Source organism: Dryas octopetala, chromosome 7 (genome assembly GCF_963921425.1).
Source record: "Dryas octopetala chromosome 7, drDryOcto1.1, whole genome shotgun sequence".
Classification (NCBI taxonomy): Eukaryota; Viridiplantae; Streptophyta; class Magnoliopsida; order Rosales; family Rosaceae; genus Dryas; species Dryas octopetala.
In genome coordinates, this window is record NC_141372.1 from 10,675,286 (window position 1) to 10,695,967 (window position 20,682).

Here is a 20,682-nt window from a genome sequence, read left to right on the forward strand (position 1 = left end):
GCCGGCACTGGCGGCTCAATGGAAAGTGAGACCTAAGGCGAAATTACACAGAAGCCTTTCAAATATATTATTCAAAAAATTAGCCTTTAGGCTTGCTTCTTTTAATTTTAGACGAGAGATATTACAAAGAATGAGAGAAAGGAAAAAAATGGGCAGATCACAATATACAAATGAAATAGATGTGAGATGTCATCGAAAACAATTCATGAAGCACTTTTTTTTAGTGGAAAGCCTAAGAGCATGTACAGTGGCTTTTTGCTATATGTTATATGCTATATTTAGCATGACTTTTAGCATTTAGCAATAGCTTTTGTACTTTTTGCTCAAATGACACAAAAACTATAGCTATATGTTAGTATGTTTATATTTTTAATATATTCATATATATCCTTATAAATTAAATTTAATAAATTTAATTATTTTAATAATTATATCATTGTAAATATTTTAATGAGAGCTTTAATATGAGCCCAATATTAAATATATTTAAATATTATTATTTTAATACCCAAATTAATATTTTAGTATTTTTCATGTTAAAGTCAAATTTAGGAATTGTAAAATTTAAATACATGGCCAATCAATCCATGACAGCTGCCCATCCTCATATCTCTTGCTGCAACTTTTTTCATTCATGTGAATATCATTTCTTCTCTCTCTCATCATGGACCCAGCACTTTTTCAACCAATCATTTTCTTTCACTTGATTTTTTATTCTTTATTTACCTATACTTTTCAAATAGTGTGTATACTTTTTTCTTGAGTTCCTCAATAACAATTGCTAAATTTTCTGGAAAATTTAGCAATAGCATAGCAAATGCTAAATTTAACAAGTTTTTTTTTTATGTCATCTCATTGTACATGCTCTAAGGGAATAAAAAAATCAAAAGTCTCACCGACAAATAATGAAGAATCTCACGCCTAAACGTTAAACAAGAAAGTAGAAAGTATCTTTCTGAATTATGAGGCCTAATTGGCTAATTATAAATATTTTAAGTTTTTATTTTAATTTTTTTTAATAGTATGTCAAATACTTTCAATATGAGGCCTCCTTCAACATGAGGCCCTAGGCACAGGCCTTGCTCGCCTTATGCTTGAGCCGGCACTGTGCATATCAATTATCAAACAGAGGGTTGATGTTTTAAGCACAAACTAATGAAAGATGAATACCCCATGGAGCATCATGATGTTGTAATCATATCACTAGGATATATATATATATATATATATATATAGAGGCCCATTCAAGTGCAAACGTGCAAGCGCCGAGCGTTTAGTAACCACTGCTTAGTGCTTGGTAGTGCAAATTTTTTTTGTATCGAATGCTCGGACCTGGTTTGTCGGTGTTTATGTTATGGTTTAGCTCTCCGAAATCTCAGAGCTAGCTAAATCCTAACATAACGCCTCCACAAAGGTCATTTTATACCAAAGGTCATAACGCCTCCATCTTAAAACCAGGTGGACAGCGCTCGCTTGTTTTAAAAAATCTTCACCGAGCTCTCGCGAAGCTACCAAACACTTGGTGGCACGTTCGCACGTTTGCTCATCCGACTTGATCGAATTTGTATATATATATATATACATATACATATACAGTTGTTTGGCTATGTCGTCCAAGACAGAGACTCATTACTACTTTTAGAAACCAGACACATTATAATTAAATTTAAGTTTGATCAGTATTTGACTTTAATATATAGCCCTTTATATAATTAGTGTGAGCTAAACATATTAAGTAAATCAAGATTCAATCGCTTTTATGATCATCTAGTTTCAAACATTTGCCAGCAAATTAAACTAAAGTTGTTAATTAATGAAAATGGTGTTTAAGCATTTCAGAAAGTTAATTCCTAACTACCATTTCTCTTTGAATGAGTTCAAACTGATCTCAATCTGTTGGCACTCAAAAACTCGATAATTATAAACTAGCTAGCTAGGATCAATATATAACATTTACTTGAAGCTGTAAACTGATGTATAATGCGAGGAAATTATGTTGTACAAAATAACAATCTAATAATTAGTAATTGATACGACTTTAATCATTCATATTTGATCATCTTAAGAACTGTGATGTCCTTAATTAGTTAATATTTATGTAAATGACATAATTTAGTTACTTATTAGAATGGAGTACATATGCAAGCACGTGTTTGAATTCAATTTACGAGGTCTTATTAGAATATATATATATATATATATATGTATATGAACAATATATTTCATGCATGAGTTCCAATGTAAACAGCCATGTATGCAGTTGATTAGTCTGCGTCGACGTCGTTTCCTGGTTGGCGAGGAGCTGGAGTATACACAAACAGAGAGAAAAGAGAAAATAATCAAGACAATTCAAAATAGTCGAAGATGGAATAAATTAATAATTTATTAATAGCAGAATTTCTAAAAGAGATGACATTAAGAATTCAAAACCAGAAAAAAATTAATTGTGCATGGTACGCGTTTTATTAGAGGCGCAGCCTACGTTTTTCATCTTTGCAAGTTGTATTGATATTAATTATTCTTAACTAAACCATTTAAAAGAACAATGAATGTGAAGTTTTACCCTAAACAGCTTTAGTACTTAAAAGAAATATTTCACTTAATATAGTCAATCTTCAACAGTAACTTATTTGATATTCAATGAAACAACTGTATTAGATCTACATTATTTGTGGTATGCATTTTATAATTAATTATATTAATCTTGAGGAAGCAATATATCTTATCTCTAACTAAGCCTTTGTGCATGGATATTCAATTTGGATCATAATATAGTTTGGGAATAAAGTCATCTATGTATGCAATTATTAGTTATATATATATATATATATATATAGTTATCCCATGATCCCATCAATAACGAAAATCATACACACCCATATAATTATTATATATACATGCATTTTTGGTGAAGGATGGTATGAAGGCACATGGTTGGGACATAGAAAATTTCCACAAAAAGGTGATTTTTGGCACATATATGTAGAAGCATATTGCTTTGAATATTCATTCATGCATAAAATATATAAAGGAAATAACAAAAACATTTGCAAGTGGAGGGGAAAAGAAGTATATTATATATAGAACATTATAGTGAAGTGCAGAAAGGCAGACAAATTGATAACTATTGAATATTAATGCATTATTGGTAGTCAATGGTCTATGTCAATGTGGACGCTGGTGGATCGCATTTCATGGTTTACCAACCAGAGCAACCGCATTAAGAAATTATAGCAAATTAATTAAGTACAGAAGAGATATAGTTGTGTACTAATTATATATTATGTAAGGATGAAGCATTTTCTGAACAAGCTGCAGGAAATTTCTAAGATAAAGACAATTATGGTCATGCTTTTGTGTAGACATTAGTAAACACTGGCCAACCCAAGTTGGGATTATGTCTCTCAAAGCATCACAGGCTATGGTTCCATATGCCCGGTTCACAAAACGTGTTTGTACAAACAGTTAAAAGGAATCATTAAGTATTATTATTAATTTATAGGGAAAAATTTAGCAAAAATCCTCGACTTTTACTCATTTCTTAGTTGAGTATGTGACAATCAAAGTATTCGAATTAAGAACTCCTAATTTACTTAAGTACCAATCAAGAACTTTCCGTCAATTCCGTCAGAACCGCCGTTTAAAATTGGTCAACTGACCTGCACATGACCAATTTGTGGGGGCAAAATCTTAGAAAAAGACATCGACTTTTACCTCTTGTCTCAGTTGAGGATGCAATATTCAAAGTGTTCCAATTAAGGACTCATAGTTTACTTAAGTACCAATCAAGAACTTTCCGTCAATTCAGTCATAAACATTGTTTAAAATTGGTCACATGACTAATTTTAAGGGGAATTGAAAAAACGTCTTTTTAATCATTGTTGAACAATAGTAATATAAAAATTAAAAGAATTAAAAAAAATTGGGAGAGACTAGAGAGGATGTAGAACCCTCCTCATTCATACCCTCACGTTGAGGAATGGAATGGACGGCGTTGAGGTTAACGAGGTTCGGGTAGAGCTTGAGAGCGTCGGCAAGGATCTTGTTCTTCTGGAGGTCTCGTGGAGTTCGATTTCAGAGTCGGCCAAGTCGTAAGAGAGAGAGAGAGATCGAGAGAGTAAGAGAAGTCACACTGGGAAGGGGGTCACTGCACAGGGGGAAGAGGCGAGTCACAGGCGCATGTGGATGGGGTAGTTGTTGGTCGGTGGCTGGAGATGGAAATGGAGGTGGGTGGGGGTAGGGGTGGGGGTGGGGGTGAGAGGGTTCTGCGTCTCCTACCCCTTCTTTTTTCTTTATTTTAAAAAAAAATTATATTAATGATTTTTTTTATCATTCTATTTCAAGAGAAAAGATGTTTTTGCCCCCAAAAATTGGTCACGTGACCCTCCCGTGATCAATTTTAAACGACATTTATGATTGAATTGACCAAAAGTCCTTGATTGGTACTTAAGTAAACTAGGAGTCCTTAATTGGAACACTTTGAATGTCGCATCCTCAACTAAGACAAGGGATAAAAGTCGATGCCTTTTGCTAAGATTTTGCCTCCACAAATTGGTTACGTGCGGGTCACGTGACCAATTTTAAACAGCGGTTATGATCGATGGAATAGACGAAAAATCCTTGATTGGTACTTAAGTAATTAGTAGTCTTTAATTGGAACACTTTGAATGTCGCATCTTTAACTGAGAAAATAGGTAAAAGTCAAGGCTTTTTGCTAAAATTTTTCCTTATTTATAAGTACTTAAACATTCATAGGACAAATCAATATTTTGTTATCAAATAATAACATGTTATATTGTCGAACTATCAAATTTTAATCTAATAGTGGAGCCAAGGAATTAAATTACGGATTTCGAAGATTTTTAAATTTCGACAAAAATTAGATGGAAACGACGAAAATTGCTATCAAAATATGAAAATTTTTAATGAAACTTTACCATATGTTTATTTAACATATTATCTACTAAATTGATAAAAAACATTGAAGAAACCAAATTATATAGTAGGTTTCATGTGATATAAGGTGAATATAATGCGCGCTGGAACAAATACTGTTAAATAAAATTAGTATATTCTTTATACTGTATAATTTAATTATACACTAAAATCTAAACCCTAATACTTTATATACTCTATATACCCTAATACTCTTTATACTCTATAATCTATACATTAAACCCTATATATTATATATTGTTTAGGATATTAGGTTTTAGGCCCTTTAGGATACTTTTAATTATTTTTTTATATAGAAATATATTAGAGTTTAAGGTTTAAAATGACTAAACGAAATTCTAAATCTTTTTTTTTCTTTCCAATTGCCCAAAGGCCCCAAACCCCCTTCCTTTTTTCTCTTTTTTTTTTTTTTTTTTTTTTTTTTACTTTTTTTCCCCGTGCCTCTCTCTTCGGTCTTTTTTTTTTTTCTTTTTTATCTTTCCTTCCTTTTTTTCTTGTGCCTCTCACCCAGCCAAGCTTTGTCTTCACTGAGTGTAACAACCCAAATTTTGGCTTATGGTAATTTTGTTACTTAAATTTTCAAACTTGTTTTAAGGTTTTTTTAAAGGAATTGGAAATTTTTTTAAGTTTATTTTAACTAACTTAGACTTTTGGTTGTGGTTCTAGAGCTTAGTTATGTGGAAATGAATTTTAGAAAATGAAAATTCAAGAATTTGGCGATTATTATTTTTTTTAGAATTAAATTATGAGAGTAGGATTTTTCGTAATTTTTTAAAAGCAATTTGACTATTTTGAGATCATAGGAAATTAGTTCTCATCAATACGAGTCTGTAGAATTTTTCGGTGAATTATTTGGAGTCTCAAGCTATTTTTGGTGAATTTCTGAAGTTGGAGAAAATAGAAAATAGGATAATTTCAATAATTTCGATAAATTTCGGTAAATTTCGCCAAAATTTCAAAAATTTCAAAAATTTTGGCGAAATCTTCACGAAAAATTGTTAAACATGTGTTTCGATTTCGAAATCCTAAAAAAACAAAATTTTCAACGAAATTTCGTAGAAAATTTTGAAATTTAATACCTTGAGTGGAGCTAAGAATTTGTCATTATATATAGAGTCGTGATAAAGAAGCATGTGCAAGTATATATAAACCTTCTCTTAGCTTATGACACGTTTCTTTGAAACATGTCATCAAACATTTTAACCATTTATTTGAACAAAAAAATTAATTATATTTGATTAAATTACATATTCACTTAAGATTAGTTGAAAAACAAGTTATTGGGGTTAATAAATCTCATCGTAAATTTGTTCTCTAGACCATTGATAAAGTGAATTCTAGTAATATGTGATTAATTTAAATTGATAGTGTGACAATATAAAATGTCTTGATAAGTAAATGTCCACTGTATAAAAAGAGGAAGCAAAGGGAAAAATTATAATTTTTCAAAGGGAAGGGAAGGAAGCAGAGAAAGTTAATTTGAAATATTAAAATCTTATTACAAAAAGCACAAAGCTAGCTTATACCAATTCAGCAATTTAATTCGATTAGAGGCAGCAGAGTAGCTAGCAGAGTCAAAATATTCATATCTGATCACCTACCCAATATTCTACCGTGTTCTCACTCTTGGACATGATCATCTTTGCTAGCCAGCAACATTATAATAAAGATTCCCGCGTGGCACATTGTCATTGGTATTATATCTTTCCACCAAGATTTGTGGCCCTTCATTGGGTTACAAACATGCCAACTCGATCCCTTTGTTTTTTGTTTTTTGTTTTTTTTTTTTTCCAATTTTAGGAAACCCTAGCTTTCATTTGATTACCTCATTTTGATCATACGTGATTCACCCTTCTTCCTAATTCTTATCCTTCATTTTTTTTCTGTGTTTTTTATCTCCAAAAATGATAATCATAAGCAATACATGCAGTCCATGAGCCATAAACAATGTAAATATTATTGGTTCATGCTTTTATTATTTCTTATCTTACATCAATTTTGTTTTTTTTTACACACAAATTAATATCGCCTGTAATAATCCTTCTAATTAACTTATAAAAAATTATAAAAAAACAATTACTAAAAAATATGGACTTTATATGCTTTAACCAATGAGATTCTGCGGAATGTCAATGGATATAGCTAGCTAGATTTCCTACATACATGAAATATATGTCAAAAGCACAAAAATGATATACGTACCTACGCAATCTGCTCACGAGGACCGACCATTTTCAACATTGATACAATTTTCCAACTCTCACTATCTGGAAGTCATTTCTGGGTAGCTGCACAAAATGGAGTACAACTGTACAAGTGGGCAATATTAAGACAAAAGGCACATATAAATGTTACACTTGTAGTCCTTAAGAACAACATAAAGTGACACAAACTTTGGCCCTTTAAGCAGAAGATGTTGACACAGCAGCTGCTAACGATTAAGAAAATCCCAATTATCTCAAGTAATAAAATGATTCCCAACTTTTTGTGCTTAAATTAATATTAGAGCCAGCGAGTGATGCTGTTTAAAAAAGCCATATTGGGCAGTCCAGGTGTGAGCTCCCCATAAACCCAATTGGCTTTATGTCCTTGTCATCATACGTGTCACTCCTTAACCCTAATTTCTGGGGTGCTTCCATGACGTGCCACCTCTCTACCTAGCTAGCTAGCTAGCTCTTAGTTGGAATCCACCTAGGCATTAAAGTGAACACTTTCTTGGCAATGACCTTGCATTGCATCATAATATTAATGATTTTTAATTAGTAGAGTAAGAGGATGGAAATCATGGAACTTAGTGCAAAGAAAATTCTACAATTCTTTCGATTAAACTATCCCACCAACTGAATTAATTAGTATTGACAATTATCTTAATAAGAACCCGATAACTTTTAAATTAAAGTCATGTAATAATGTAATAGTGTATTCATTAGTTTGTTCTTATTTTCAATAAAGTAAAATAGTTATTTTATTACCAAAAAAAGTACTGTGTTATTTGTCACATTATTTAGTGTCTAGTATTTGGAAAATTTCTTGATTGCTCTACTATTATTATTATTTATATGTACATTTTAATATGTATATATATTTACATGATATATATGTATAAAAAATTGAAGTTGCATATCTGATTTAGACCTGGTGGTTGATACTTGTCTCTCAATTGCAGGCTGAAGTAGCCGAGTATGGGTCATATATGCGATCAATACTACTCTATAGACTATTCACGTTGTAGCTAGCTCTATCTTTTTATGCATTAAGAAGGATTCTATCGATTGATTGCAAATCTCATGCTAGCTGTGTTGAGTTCTTGCACATGGATCTTCACCATCCACGACCGCTCGATCGAGCCCCACTTCACCATCACAAAAAAAAAAAATATATATATATATATAAATTATAATCCTAGCTAACTCCTATAAAGGGCATGCATATTATGCATACGGTTTAGTAGTTTAACAAGGCACATATCATATACTAAATCGTTGGATGGAAACCAAGTGGTTACTAAGAAATATGAAATGTGCATGTCTTATAACGTACGTTGTACCTTAAACACTCTTCTATCTACACATGCATGTATGTATAAATATATATAGCATGCAAGTAAGCCAAAAGTGTCTCTCCATTAATGCATATATTACAAAATATCGGTGCGGTTCAATTAAGGTACAAATTTTAAGATTAAAGTATTAATGAGTATTTATAACACTCAAAGATTCAATTTAGTACAATGAATAATAATCTAATGACCATTATATATTGTCCTTCATAATTGCTCAAAAATTATCTATCAACGCAACAATGAGTCAATACCTTTGGACATCATAAACGGTATTGATGATCGAATTAACATTTTCTATTTAAAGAAACCACTGAATTGGCTATATATAAGAACCATTCAAAGTACAAAATAATTACTGGCAAACAAAAAAACCAATAAGGAATTATAAATTCTGTTGCTAGCTTGGAATTGATGCATATAAGTGTGGGTCATCAGCAGATCTTCCCGTAGCTTCTATTTTGTCCTAACTTTGTTAACAATCAGAATCTTAAATCTTGCATAAATTGGTATCTCTGTCAGGCAATCAAGAACTTAACTACTCTTGGATCTCCTCAAATATATATATGGTACATATTCAGCATGGAACTTAGGGTAATATGTGGAAGTGATTTAATTACAAGAATTAATAAATTAATTCCGTCATCAACAAATTAAATATAAAGTACGTTACTCTTAATAGTTCTGTGACTTCTGTCAAATATATTAGAAAATGAATTTGGGAATGAGACTATAAATTAGAAAAATACAACTACCTATTAACCACCATATTCGATCCGTATCTTAGGATGATTGAGATAAAGAGAAAAAGATTTGGCAAGATATATGATTACAGAACTAAACATATAATGTGAGTTGAGATAAAAATAAATATCGAATTATATATGTAGAGGGCCGGGGACCAATTATTTATATTGTCAAAGCCATCAAACCCTTCCCTTCTCGTTATATATAAGGGGTCCTTTCGAACAAGGTTTCATTCAAACAGTTGTGTAGCTTTTCAGCTCTTTCCTCCAATCTCTTAATTTGGTCCTTACACATTACAGCTTTTTCTTAAAACAGAGTCCTTAATTGTCATCCATCCTAGCCAAAATAATAGTATTAATTGTACGTGTTAAGCTAGTGGTCTGTGGTCATGGCTATAGAGATTGAGCAACCTTGTGTTGTTGGGCTATCAAAAGTTGCTGTTTCTGATACTCATGGAGAAGACTCACCATACTTTGCTGGCTGGAAAGCATATGATGAAAACCCTTATGATGAATCAAGGAACCCAGATGGAGTCATACAGATGGGGCTTGCAGAGAATCAAGTAAGTCCTCATCATGTGGAAGATTTGAAGTTTTTTTATTTTTTTTTTACCTAATAATATTAATTATAAATTTGCTTCTTGGTGAACAGGTTTCATTTGATTTGTTGGAAGAGTACTTGGAGCAGCATTCAGAGGCTTCCAACTGGGGCTCAAAAGGGTTCAGAGAGAATGCCTTGTTTCAAGACTACCATGGCCTTTTGTCTTTCAGAAAGGCAATGGCAAGTTTCATGGAACAAATCAGAGGAGGAAGAGCCAAATTTGACCCTGCCAGGATTGTCCTAACTGCAGGAGCAACTGCGGCCAATGAGCTTTTGACTTTCATTCTTGCTGATCCTGGTGATGCTCTGCTAGTCCCAACCCCATACTATCCAGGGTAAGAACTCGATCGAAAACCGAGTAATTATATATTTTCTGTGCTGATATGGTGTTTATGTCCAAAACTACGCCGTTTTGGAGCCTAGATTGTCAGTTCCATATATGTTCCTCAAAACTAATTAATGTTAAGTCAAATTCATTTCTCCAGATTTGATAGAGATTTAAGGTGGCGGACTGGAGTGAATATTGTACCAATCCACTGTGACAGCTCAAACAATTTCCAGATTACTCCTCAAGCTTTAGAAGCTGCATACAATGAAGCAGAAGCCAAGAACATGAAAGTGAGAGCGGTATTGATCACAAACCCATCAAACCCATTGGGTGCAACAATCCAAAGGGTAGTCCTTCAACAGATTCTTGATTTTGTCACCCAGAAGAACATCCATCTTGTCTCTGATGAAATCTATTCGGGTTCCGCCTTTTCGTCATCCGAATTCATAAGCATTGCAGAGATTCTTGAAGCCCAAAATTACAAGGACTCAGAAAGAGTTCACATTGTTTACAGTCTTTCCAAAGACCTTGGCCTTCCTGGTTTCAGAGTTGGCACCATATATTCATACAATGACAAGGTTGTGACAACAGCAAGAAGGATGTCCAGCTTCACCTTAATATCTTCCCAAACACAGCATCTCTTGGCTTCCATGCTATCCAACAACCAATTCACTGAAAATTACATAAAGACAAACAGAGAGAGGCTGAGGAAGAGATATGATATGATCATTGAAGGTTTGAAGAAAGCTGGGATTGAGTGTTTGAAAGGGAATGCTGGGTTGTTTTGTTGGATGAATTTAAGTCCATTCCTGGACCAACCAACAAGAGAAGGTGAGCTAACTCTTTGGAATTCTATGATGCATGAAGTGAAGCTAAATATATCTCCCGGTTCATCTTGCCAATGCTCTGAACCGGGTTGGTTCAGGGTGTGTTTTGCTAACATGAGTGAGCAGACACTTGAAGTTGCACTGAAAAGAATACACAATTTCATGGAACAAAGAGAGAGAAGTAGGAATGTGTTTTCCTCTCTTTAATATTCCTTTAGATTTTTTGAATGGTTGTACTTGTACCCATTTTGATTTTTTTGGATGGCAAAATCCAGTTCATCAAGAATTGGATTGTCTCATTATACCTATTGTAGATCAGATTGAAATGAAACACCACTCTTGTTTTCTTGCTTGAAAAAGCAAGTTTCACACAAATTCAGTTTGTATAATGTTTATCAGTTTGTTCCTTAATTTACGCATATTTAGTTAATTAAATATTTATTTTTAATGGAAATAATAATCCATTTTACATATCGAACATTAGTCGATCAATTTTCTTATTATCTTTCATCATTTGGACTAACCCTACTACGTATAAATAATTATTTAAATTACACAATTAATAAATATAAAATTCAAACTATTTAATAAAAAATCACTTTTCTTTGCCTCACAAAAAAAAAAACTTTTAATTGGACCTCCTTACAAAACCGCTTATATATCATTCTTTTAAAAAGCTTTAGTTACACGTGAAGGGCGATTCTCTCATTCACATTCGGATTGTCCAAATTTGTTCCAGACAAAATCCTATATAGAAATCTTGTATGTCAATATATCATATATACGAACCTTGTTCGGACAGGATCATATACAAGAATCATTTATATACGAAAAGTTTCTTGTATAGGATTGACACAAAGAATTCTTATATTGAATCTCGTTCAGACCAAGTGTGAATCAATGATCCAGGTGTGAATTTGAGAATTCTTGTACCCATGAATATGCCGAAAACATTTGAAATTTTTTAACAAAATTCTTGTACACAAAAGCATTACTAATTAGCAAAAATGTTTCATACATAAATGTCTTAAGTATCCTTAAATTAATGTCTCTTCGTATTACATTTTCGTTTATGTCATATATATATATATTTTTTAGTCCATGTCCGGTGGTAATATTGATCGATGTCCCATAATTAAAGTATTATATATGGTTTGTTATTAAATAAATATGTGATAGAACAATATCGTACCAATGAACTGTAAAAGACTATTGACTCTTGATAAATGCCAATCGGCTGCAATTAATCAACTTTTGAAGACTTGACTCTTGAGCAATAGCGTACGTATTAATGTGGGGTCGAGAATATTAACAGCTACAGAGTAGAGACTAGAGACCAAGCCATATATAACTTCATGGCTTATTTAGACATGACCCATAAATTAAGGCTACAACTTCTAATATTTGACATTTTAAATTAAGCTCATTTTGCATTGTCATGTCATGCTCATATAACCTTAGCTTGATCAAGATGTAGTAGGTGGTTTTTTTCTTGTCAAACAATTAAGTCTTTTTTGTTCTAAAAGTTCCATGTAGTAGTTAATTATGATATGTTTTAATTTGCTTAATTAATTTATATAAGCATTGTGTATCATATGTTTTACTAAATGTTGGTCCACCACCACATGATCGATACCATTTGATACAGATCGATTGAGCAGGCCTATAATATAGTATGATAAAACATTAGGCATGTTAATGGCCTAATGTAAATATCCATTAATTGAGAGATATTGCTTAGTTTAATTAGAACTAGCCCTCGCAATATTTGTATGATCATATTTCATGTTGATTTGAGTTTGATGCGGGAAAAAAAATTATAATAAATTACTCCCAAGTTTTGTTTTTAAAAAAATTTTAACTACAAACTCAGCCAATTTAAAAAGCAAGTTCTAGCTCAATCTGTACGTGTATGAGCACATGGAGACGAAAAAATACACTATTGAGTGCTTAGTGGATGCAGATGCAAAAGCATCTTTTTAGCTTGCATATGCCTTTTTTAGGTTGCAAATGCATCTTTTTAGGTTGTAGATGACATGTTTTAGATTGTAAATGCAGGTTTTAGGTTGCAAATACAGCTTTCAGATGCAGGTTAGGCTGCGCAGATGCATCTACTGAGCGCTCGATGAACAGTTTGAGTTTTTACGTAATTTTTGGGATATGTTTTAATTTGCTTAATTAATTTATATAAGCATTGTGTATCATATGTTTTACTAAATGTTGGTCCACCACCACATGATCGATACCATTTGATACAGATCGATTGAGCAGGCCTATAATATAGTATGATAAAACATTAGGCATGTTAATGGCCTAATGTAAATATCCATTAATTGAGAGATATTGCTTAGTTTAATTAGAACTAGCCCTCGCAATATTTGTATGATCATATTTCATGTTGATTTGAGTTTGATGCGGGAAAAAAAATTATAATAAATTACTCCCAAGTTCTGTTTTTGAAAAAATTTTAACTACAAACCCAGCAAATTTAAAAAGCAAGTTCTAGCTCAATTTGTACGTGTATGAGCACATGGAGACGAAAAAATACACTATTGAGTGCTTAGTGGATGCAGATGCAAAAGCATCTTTTTAGCTTGCATATGCCTTTTTTAGGTTGCAAATGCATCTTTTTAGGTTGTAGATGACATGTTTTAGGTTGTAAATGCAGGTTTTAGGTTGCAAATACAGCTTTCAGATGCAGGTTAGGCTGCGCAGATGCATCTACTGAGCGCTCGATGAACAGTTTGAGTTTTTACGTAATTTTTGGGCTGATTGGGGTTTGGCTTAAATTTTTTTTCTCATTTTGGGTTTCTAATTAACTAAATCGGAAATCGTTTGGGCATGTAATCGTTATCAAATAAACAAACGGTGAATGAAACTGTTACCAAAACCGTCTGTTTATTTGATCACATGCAGTTATATAACCAAACAATTTTTGATTTGGTTACTTTTTTGCAGATATGATCTTCAAAGAATTATCTAAAAAGTGAACAGTTTGAATTATGAAAATACGGTGGGAAATGAAAACAATAAAGAAGAAAGTCGGTGAAGAAAGTAAATTGGAGAAAGTGGATAGCATTCCTCATAAAAGATTGCTTAAATATTAACGTAGATGACCTCAATCACGATCAAGGAGGCGCATCATATAATGTAATCATATGAAATATATAGTTAATAAGTGGTCTATGTCGATCGATATTACTGCTTTGGAACCAAACACAATATTATATTTAAGTTCAATTTGACTTTAATCAAAAATACATTAATGTAAGCCATAGTCGATCGACATTACTGCTTTGGAACCAAATTACACAATAAAAAATTCTTAGAGAACCATTTGTGTAAGCCATATATATAAAGTAAAGATTCAATCTCTTTCATCATCTTTGAAACATTTGCCAACAAAACTTTCTTCCATTGTCATATTATCAACTAATTCATAAACGTACATGACTTGCGTTTCAGACTAAAATATATATGTCCAGTGTACGTGCATTGTTAATTGGTTGAATTTCAAGAAAGTCAATTCAAAACCATCATTTCTTTTCTTTATTGTGTCCAACCTAGCTATCATGTTAGGCCTTCTTAAAAGTGATATATAATGTCATCTTATATATATATATGTGTGTGTGTGTGTGTGTGTGTGTGTGTGTGTGTGTGTGTGTGTGTGTGTAAACGGATGTCGACAATGTCAAACCAAATATATAATCCCATTTGATTCAGCTTGAAGGGCTTTCAGTTTTTAAATCAAGGAATGGGTCTAAACCTGTTGCAGAATAAGTGATTCGCGTAATTCCATATTAAAAAAGTGAAAGGTCATTAGTTGATATATAAGGAATTAGACCAATAATACCAAGAAATTTTGCTAAAACTTCATATCTGTTACCAAAAAAAAAAAAAAAACCTACATGAGGTTGCTAATTAAATTTAAAGAAACATCCTATGCATGTGTAGTGTGTGTGGATCTGCCTAGGTGGGTGGTGCGTTGGTTAGACTCATTAATCGACTTTTCGTACAATAAATTGAAATTCTTTTGACTCTATCGATAGGAGCCTGAAGTGAACCATAAAAATATTAGTTCACGTACTTTATATATATTATTTAAAGAAATATATAAAATTTAAAGACCCTCAACATTTTGGGGGACTTAGATAATTGCCTTATTTGCCAAATGGGCAGTGAGCTTCGATTTAACAACTAAGACTCATTCAAGCCAAAACGAAGGGTCCTAGTTCGATTATCATCCTCCTTTTTTATTTTTTTGGACCATTATCATTCTCCCTTTCTCCAAGTGCCTTAAATTAACCTCCCTTGTATGAGAAGAGAAACAATATAGTTGTTGGGATTCTTCTCCTTCTCGGGAGAGTTTCTTGTTGACAATTTCTTGACACCTACACACCAAACTAGCTTCAATCATTTGAGGCACTCGATAAAAGCCAACTGTTTGGGTTCATCAATGTGTGATAGCCCCCCCTGACAAATCATACCAAAGAATTACAAACCCACCAATCACAGCCCAGAGATCACCCCCATGTGGCTCACGATGGCAATCATACGCTGCCACGTAAGCACACACATACCACATGATTACAAATTTACAATGCAGCTGCCAACTACCCCATTTGATTTTACACATTGAACAAGCTCATCCAAGTCAGGTCTCTCAACTCAACATGCACACTTTATAATTGAGACTTGAGAGTAGGCGAAATGGCGAATGCTGTAAAGTACAAAGCTTTCAGTGGCGTAATGGTCGCTGCCAATTGCCATATGGAGCTCAATAGGTCCACAATGATATGCACAATCAAATTATTGAAATTCACGATAATATATTAAAATGTTAGGATATTGGAAAAGTAGATTTAATTAGAAAAGAAAAAGAGCCTATAGCAAATGTAGAAGGTTGGCATAAAATTTTATTTATCAACTAACATCGTTGCACTATTTTGCCAACCATTATACAATACTAAATTCAATTGGGAGCTAATATAAATCTCATTATGATGGGGACTCATTAATTAAGTGTTCGCTTGATAAATTAAAATTATTATACAAGTATATATAACCCATATATAAATTGGGTTTCAAGTTTCAACTATATTAGAGATGTGATTAAATCCTTTTTTTTTTTAAGTCTTAAAATCCTCAAGTAGCTAGTATTCAAATCTTTTCCGCATAGTGCTTGAATCACTCTTAAGCACTATTCGATAAATTTCGATGATTACTCAATGATGATTCAAGCCCTACTCGATAGTTATATTTTTAAAGTTCTAAAAAAAAATGGGTTATATGTCTTTAAAAGGCATAAACTTTGGTCTTATTTTTAATTTCTCTTAACAATAAGAAAATCATTGTTATTGAGTATAGACCTTTAGACCATTAGGGTTGAGCCGGCCATGTTTGAAATCTTTTAACATGAAATTAATTTGGTCTGCATTGTGTAAACAGTTAATTTTGTAATGTCAATTAATTAACCATATATGTGGATTCTTATGTTCATATGAATTCAAGGTTTTAAGAATTAGAATCCGGCCACTGATTGATAGACGGATTGTCATGATCACATCACTCTCATGTAATGCTTAGTGAGTCATCATTTTTAAGTTTATGGAAAAGTTGTAGAGGGAGTCAATTTGGGCATGGAGGAATTAATAATTTTTCTGAATAATTCTCATTCCAAGGCCATGAAATGGTGTTAATTACCATTTGACTGGTCAATGGTCACTCCCTTCATGCGTGCTTGAAAAGTAAATTTAGAAGTTTACTCCACTATGATACAACTCTTCTTCTTAGGAAGAAAATTGTGGAAAAAGTAACATGTCATTATTGTTATTATTGTTTATATTGTAGAGTTAGTATAAGAATGCCATGTAAGTTGAGGATAAAAATTAAACTAAATATATAGCAGTATTCGTGCTTATTCCATGTCATTATTAATTGATGCATTATATATTTACTCTAGTTAAGTTTATTTTTTAGCCTCTTTCAGTCTTTCTTATTAAAACTTACAAAAGAATTAGCATCTTCCTTTTTAATTTCGAATGGGATTTTTCCTATCATGTTATGACAAATGGAATGTGTTACTACTCCTTCAAAATTATGAATTTTGCAGATTATGGCTTGTAACAGGCTTTATGGCTTGGTTATGGGCCTGCCAAGATTTCCTAATCCCTTAATTATGGGCTGATTGAGCAGATTGGGCCTGACTTTTTCTTATGTAGAGCAGTTTAGTCTGGACAGAGAGTTGGGCCTGAGTCCTCTTCGGGCTGACCCATTTGACAGCCTTATGGTTAAGTGCCTGACCCATTTTGCACTGAGTTTTGTTCTTTAATTAATTCTTAGTAGGTCAAATGATACTTTCGGTGACTGTACTTTTATGAAATTTTCACTTTGGTCATATTATTTTAATTTTGACAATTTTAGTCTCTTATTTTTAATACGATAGTAATTAAGTCCAAATCATTAACCTCGTTTAAATTATGATGGAAAATCTGACGTACTTTGTACATGAGTGACATTTTATATATCTTACTTCATTTGGATGCCTATGTAAATCCATACCCGACAGTGAACGCAATCAATTTAGAAAATCATGAAGTTTCAACGTCAAACTGAATATGTCAAATGGCGAGTAAGGGCTTAAATAGGCATCTAAGTGGACTAAAATCTTTGAAATTAATTTTTGCAAAGCACGTGTTTCCACATTGAATTTTTTGTTAAAAATTTAAACGATGTTAACTATTTGAACTTAATTGCTATCGTATAAAAAGTATATGACCAAAATTGCCAAAAATTAAAGTACAAAACTAAAGTGAAAACTTCGTGAAAGTACAGGAAACCAAAAATGTCATTTAGCCTAGACTTTATATATGACAGCAACAAAATCAAGTCCTAATTCCAATACAAAAAGAAGACAGGAAGTGCATATAAGTGAAAATTAATTTGTTGTAAATTCAATCTGTTGAAAATTATTGCCAAGATGGGCTGACCAATAGTGGGCCTAACCAAGCCCAGCCCGCTAGAAAATAAGCGAAAAGCCCAAAACGTAAAACCTCTGATCCCAATACTAAGCTTTCCTCTAACATAGAACGCAGGCCGCAGCGCAAGAGAAGCAAAGGAGTCTCGCAGTCTTCACCCTCTCTTCGGCGCTTTGCTTTCGAATCCAAGTGCACGAACAAGAAGGTAAAGCCCCTTTTCGATTTGCTTCCTCTGCTCCATTTGCTACTTGTTGATTTATCTCAAGGCGGCTTCTTCGTTTGCTTGTTTAGATCTTGCGTTTCGTGACTGATCTGTTTGTGTGCTACTTTGATTTTGAAATCAGAGCATGATAATCCTTTTATGGATTGGGTTTTCGACCCAGAAGGAAAATTTTTGATTTTTTTTGGTAGATGAAGTGTGCTGCTGATTTAATTATATGAGAATCTTGATGATTAGGGTTTTAGCTCAATACCCAGAAGCCAATTTTAATTTTTGGGGCAAATAAAGCCTAGAACTAGTTTAATTTGGATATGAACTTTTCACATTTGGGTACGAGATTGTGGTGATGTTTTTGTGTCTTCTGGAGGGATTGTTGTGCATAGTGTAAAATTAAGGATTGCTTTTTGACGGAGCTAAGCTTTACTTATTCTTGTTGAATTATTGGTTATTTTGTTCAGTTTCCTGGGTTTTTGACTGATCATTGTATAATGTAATTGGTTATGTTCTCAACTTAGGATTGATTTGGGCATTGATGGCATCGAAGTTGCGCCAGTTGCAATCTAAGGCCTGTCAAGCTACACAATATGTGTCCAAGCATGGAAATACCTACTACAAGCAGTTGTTAGAGCAGAACAAGCAATACATTCAGGAGCCGGCAACGGTGGAGAAATGCAATGAGCTGTCGAAGCAATTGTTTTACACTCGACTTGCTAGGTTATACTTCTGAACCTTCTTTGTCTAAGCACTGAATTTGAGTTATAAGTTATAACTTGGCTGCCTCTGGTAGGACTGCTAGGGTAGAGACCATTAAGAAAGTTTCATATTTGTTGACTAAATGCTTGTCAAGATTTAGCTGTGCTCTTATTTTGTGACATTCATTTACACTAGATGATTCATTATGTATCAGGACATGCCTTTGAAAGTTGAATCACCTTCTTATCATCTAGAGAGCCTGAATGAATTCATGTATAGTAACTTATAAGTATAACTCAGATTAAGTAAATAGTGTGGCAATTATTGTGTAGACATTATAATTATGCACACTGATGGTGTAGATGATTTCAGAACCACTCTTGTCGTGACCAGGATGAAATATAAAATTCCATGAAAATTATGTTCAGAGAAAATGTTCTACGCCTCTTAATTACATATTTTGGTATTATTTTCCTTTCTTTTTCTTTTTATTTTATATTTATCTGCTCTAAACTGGCCTTTCTTGCCAATAAAGAAAATCAAGCAACATCAAGCTGTAACGCTTGAATGATGTTGATGCAGTTGTTGCCATTGAAGGAGAATTATGTAGATTGCCTTACATGTTTGTATTTCCTCCACATAATTTCTCTGCCTATAGTCCCTTTTCTTTACTCTTTTTTCTGTCTGTTAGTGCTCATGAAGTGTTTAGCTAGCTTTAGAGACTTGGCAAGGTGTATATTGCTAATGCGTTGCACTTGGCATCCAAGTGTCAATTTGCTTCCTAGGTCCAGGATATGGCAATAAAACTAAAAAAGGAGTCTGACTAATTTGGACACTTGCTTGAGTTACAATTTGTTCATGGGAATCCAATGGTTTGATTGTGTTTCTCAACAAGATTTTGCTTTAATTGTGGTCCTGAGAACCCATCACTGAAAATGCATTTGATACCTCTTTTTTCCTTTTTTTCGTTTTTATACATTCTTTAAAATACCCAAGGTAATCATTCAAGCTTAGACCCTTCATCACAAGCACATGTTAATTGTACTAGTTATCGTGCAATAACCTACATGCTTTTCTCTTATGATTTATTCATGTATATGCTACTTTGTCTGACTTATTTTTACTATATACAGTCTTCCCGGCCGGTACGAATCATTCTGGAAGGAAGTTGATTATGTTAAGCATTTGTGGAAGAACAGGCAGGAGCTGAAGGTTGAAGATGCTGGGATTGCTGCTTTGTTTGGGATTGAGTGCTTCGCATGGTATTGTGCTGGTGAGATTGTGGGAAGGGGATTTACTTTCACTGGTTACCATGTCTGAGAAAACCATTTGGTAAAATGTTTCTAGGGATTACATTTGTAAGCCACTCATGTCATTTGCTTGATCTGAACTGCGGGTACCCTACTTGCAATTTTTTGTTTTCCTAAAAAAATTTTTGAAGCTGAGAAATCGGTGGGCAAGTTTGACAGCTTTTAATAATCAATGTAATTTGAAAGTAACTTGAATGGAGATGTTGGTCTGTTATCCCTTTTGGTAGCAATTGCTACTGCTCACAATCCTTCAACAGTTCAACCTCCAGGAACGGAGCTTGTATTTATTTCTCTTTGGTACCACCTACTTTGGCTTGTGCCCTGATCAATCCCTCGAATCCAATATGGTGCGATGATATATTGGTAGTTATGGACTTGTAGTACAATTATGCCAATGTGAGCATGTGGGAATCTAACAGGGATTCTTGAATCTGGGGGAATCTGGTTATATGATGAGGTGTGAAC

The 20,682-nt window shown here is 33.1% G+C and overlaps 2 protein-coding genes across 2 annotated transcripts; both read left to right on the plus strand.

Annotated features, from left to right (window-relative positions):
• Positions 1–9,650: 9,650 nt before the first annotated feature.
• LOC147279586 (1-aminocyclopropane-1-carboxylate synthase 7-like) lies at positions 9,651–11,224 on the plus strand. The gene is made up of 3 exons (XM_086249606.1): positions 9,651–9,824; positions 9,914–10,197; positions 10,348–11,224. Exons 1-3 carry the CDS (start codon positions 9,651–9,653, stop codon positions 11,222–11,224), a joined length of 1,335 nt encoding a protein of 444 aa, XP_086105732.1.
• A 6,855-nt stretch (positions 11,225–18,079) lies between these two features.
• LOC147279587 (Mitochondrial ATP synthase subunit G protein) lies at positions 18,080–20,441 on the plus strand. The gene is made up of 3 exons (XM_086250738.1): positions 18,080–18,199; positions 18,730–18,928; positions 20,041–20,441. Exons 2-3 carry the CDS (start codon positions 18,747–18,749, stop codon positions 20,225–20,227), a joined length of 369 nt encoding a protein of 122 aa, XP_086106864.1. The 5' UTR covers positions 18,080–18,199; positions 18,730–18,746; the 3' UTR covers positions 20,228–20,441.
• The last annotated feature ends 241 nt before the right edge of the window (positions 20,442–20,682 follow it).

Bases quoted from the DNA above. Each gene is read 5' to 3' on its own strand.
- LOC147279586 (XM_086249606.1), top strand. From the start codon at position 9,651: ATGGCTATAGAGATTGAGCAACCTTGTGTTGTTGGGCTATCAAAAGTT. The intron at 9,825-9,913 runs GTAAGTCCTCAT...CTTGGTGAACAG, and splicing joins TGGGGCTTGCAGAGAATCAA to GTTTCATTTGATTTGTTGGA. The intron at 10,198-10,347 runs GTAAGAACTCGA...TCATTTCTCCAG, and splicing joins CCAACCCCATACTATCCAGG to ATTTGATAGAGATTTAAGGT.
- LOC147279587 (XM_086250738.1), top strand. From the start codon at position 18,747: ATGGCATCGAAGTTGCGCCAGTTGCAATCTAAGGCCTGTCAAGCTACA. The intron at 18,929-20,040 runs GTTATACTTCTG...TACTATATACAG, and splicing joins TTTTACACTCGACTTGCTAG to TCTTCCCGGCCGGTACGAAT.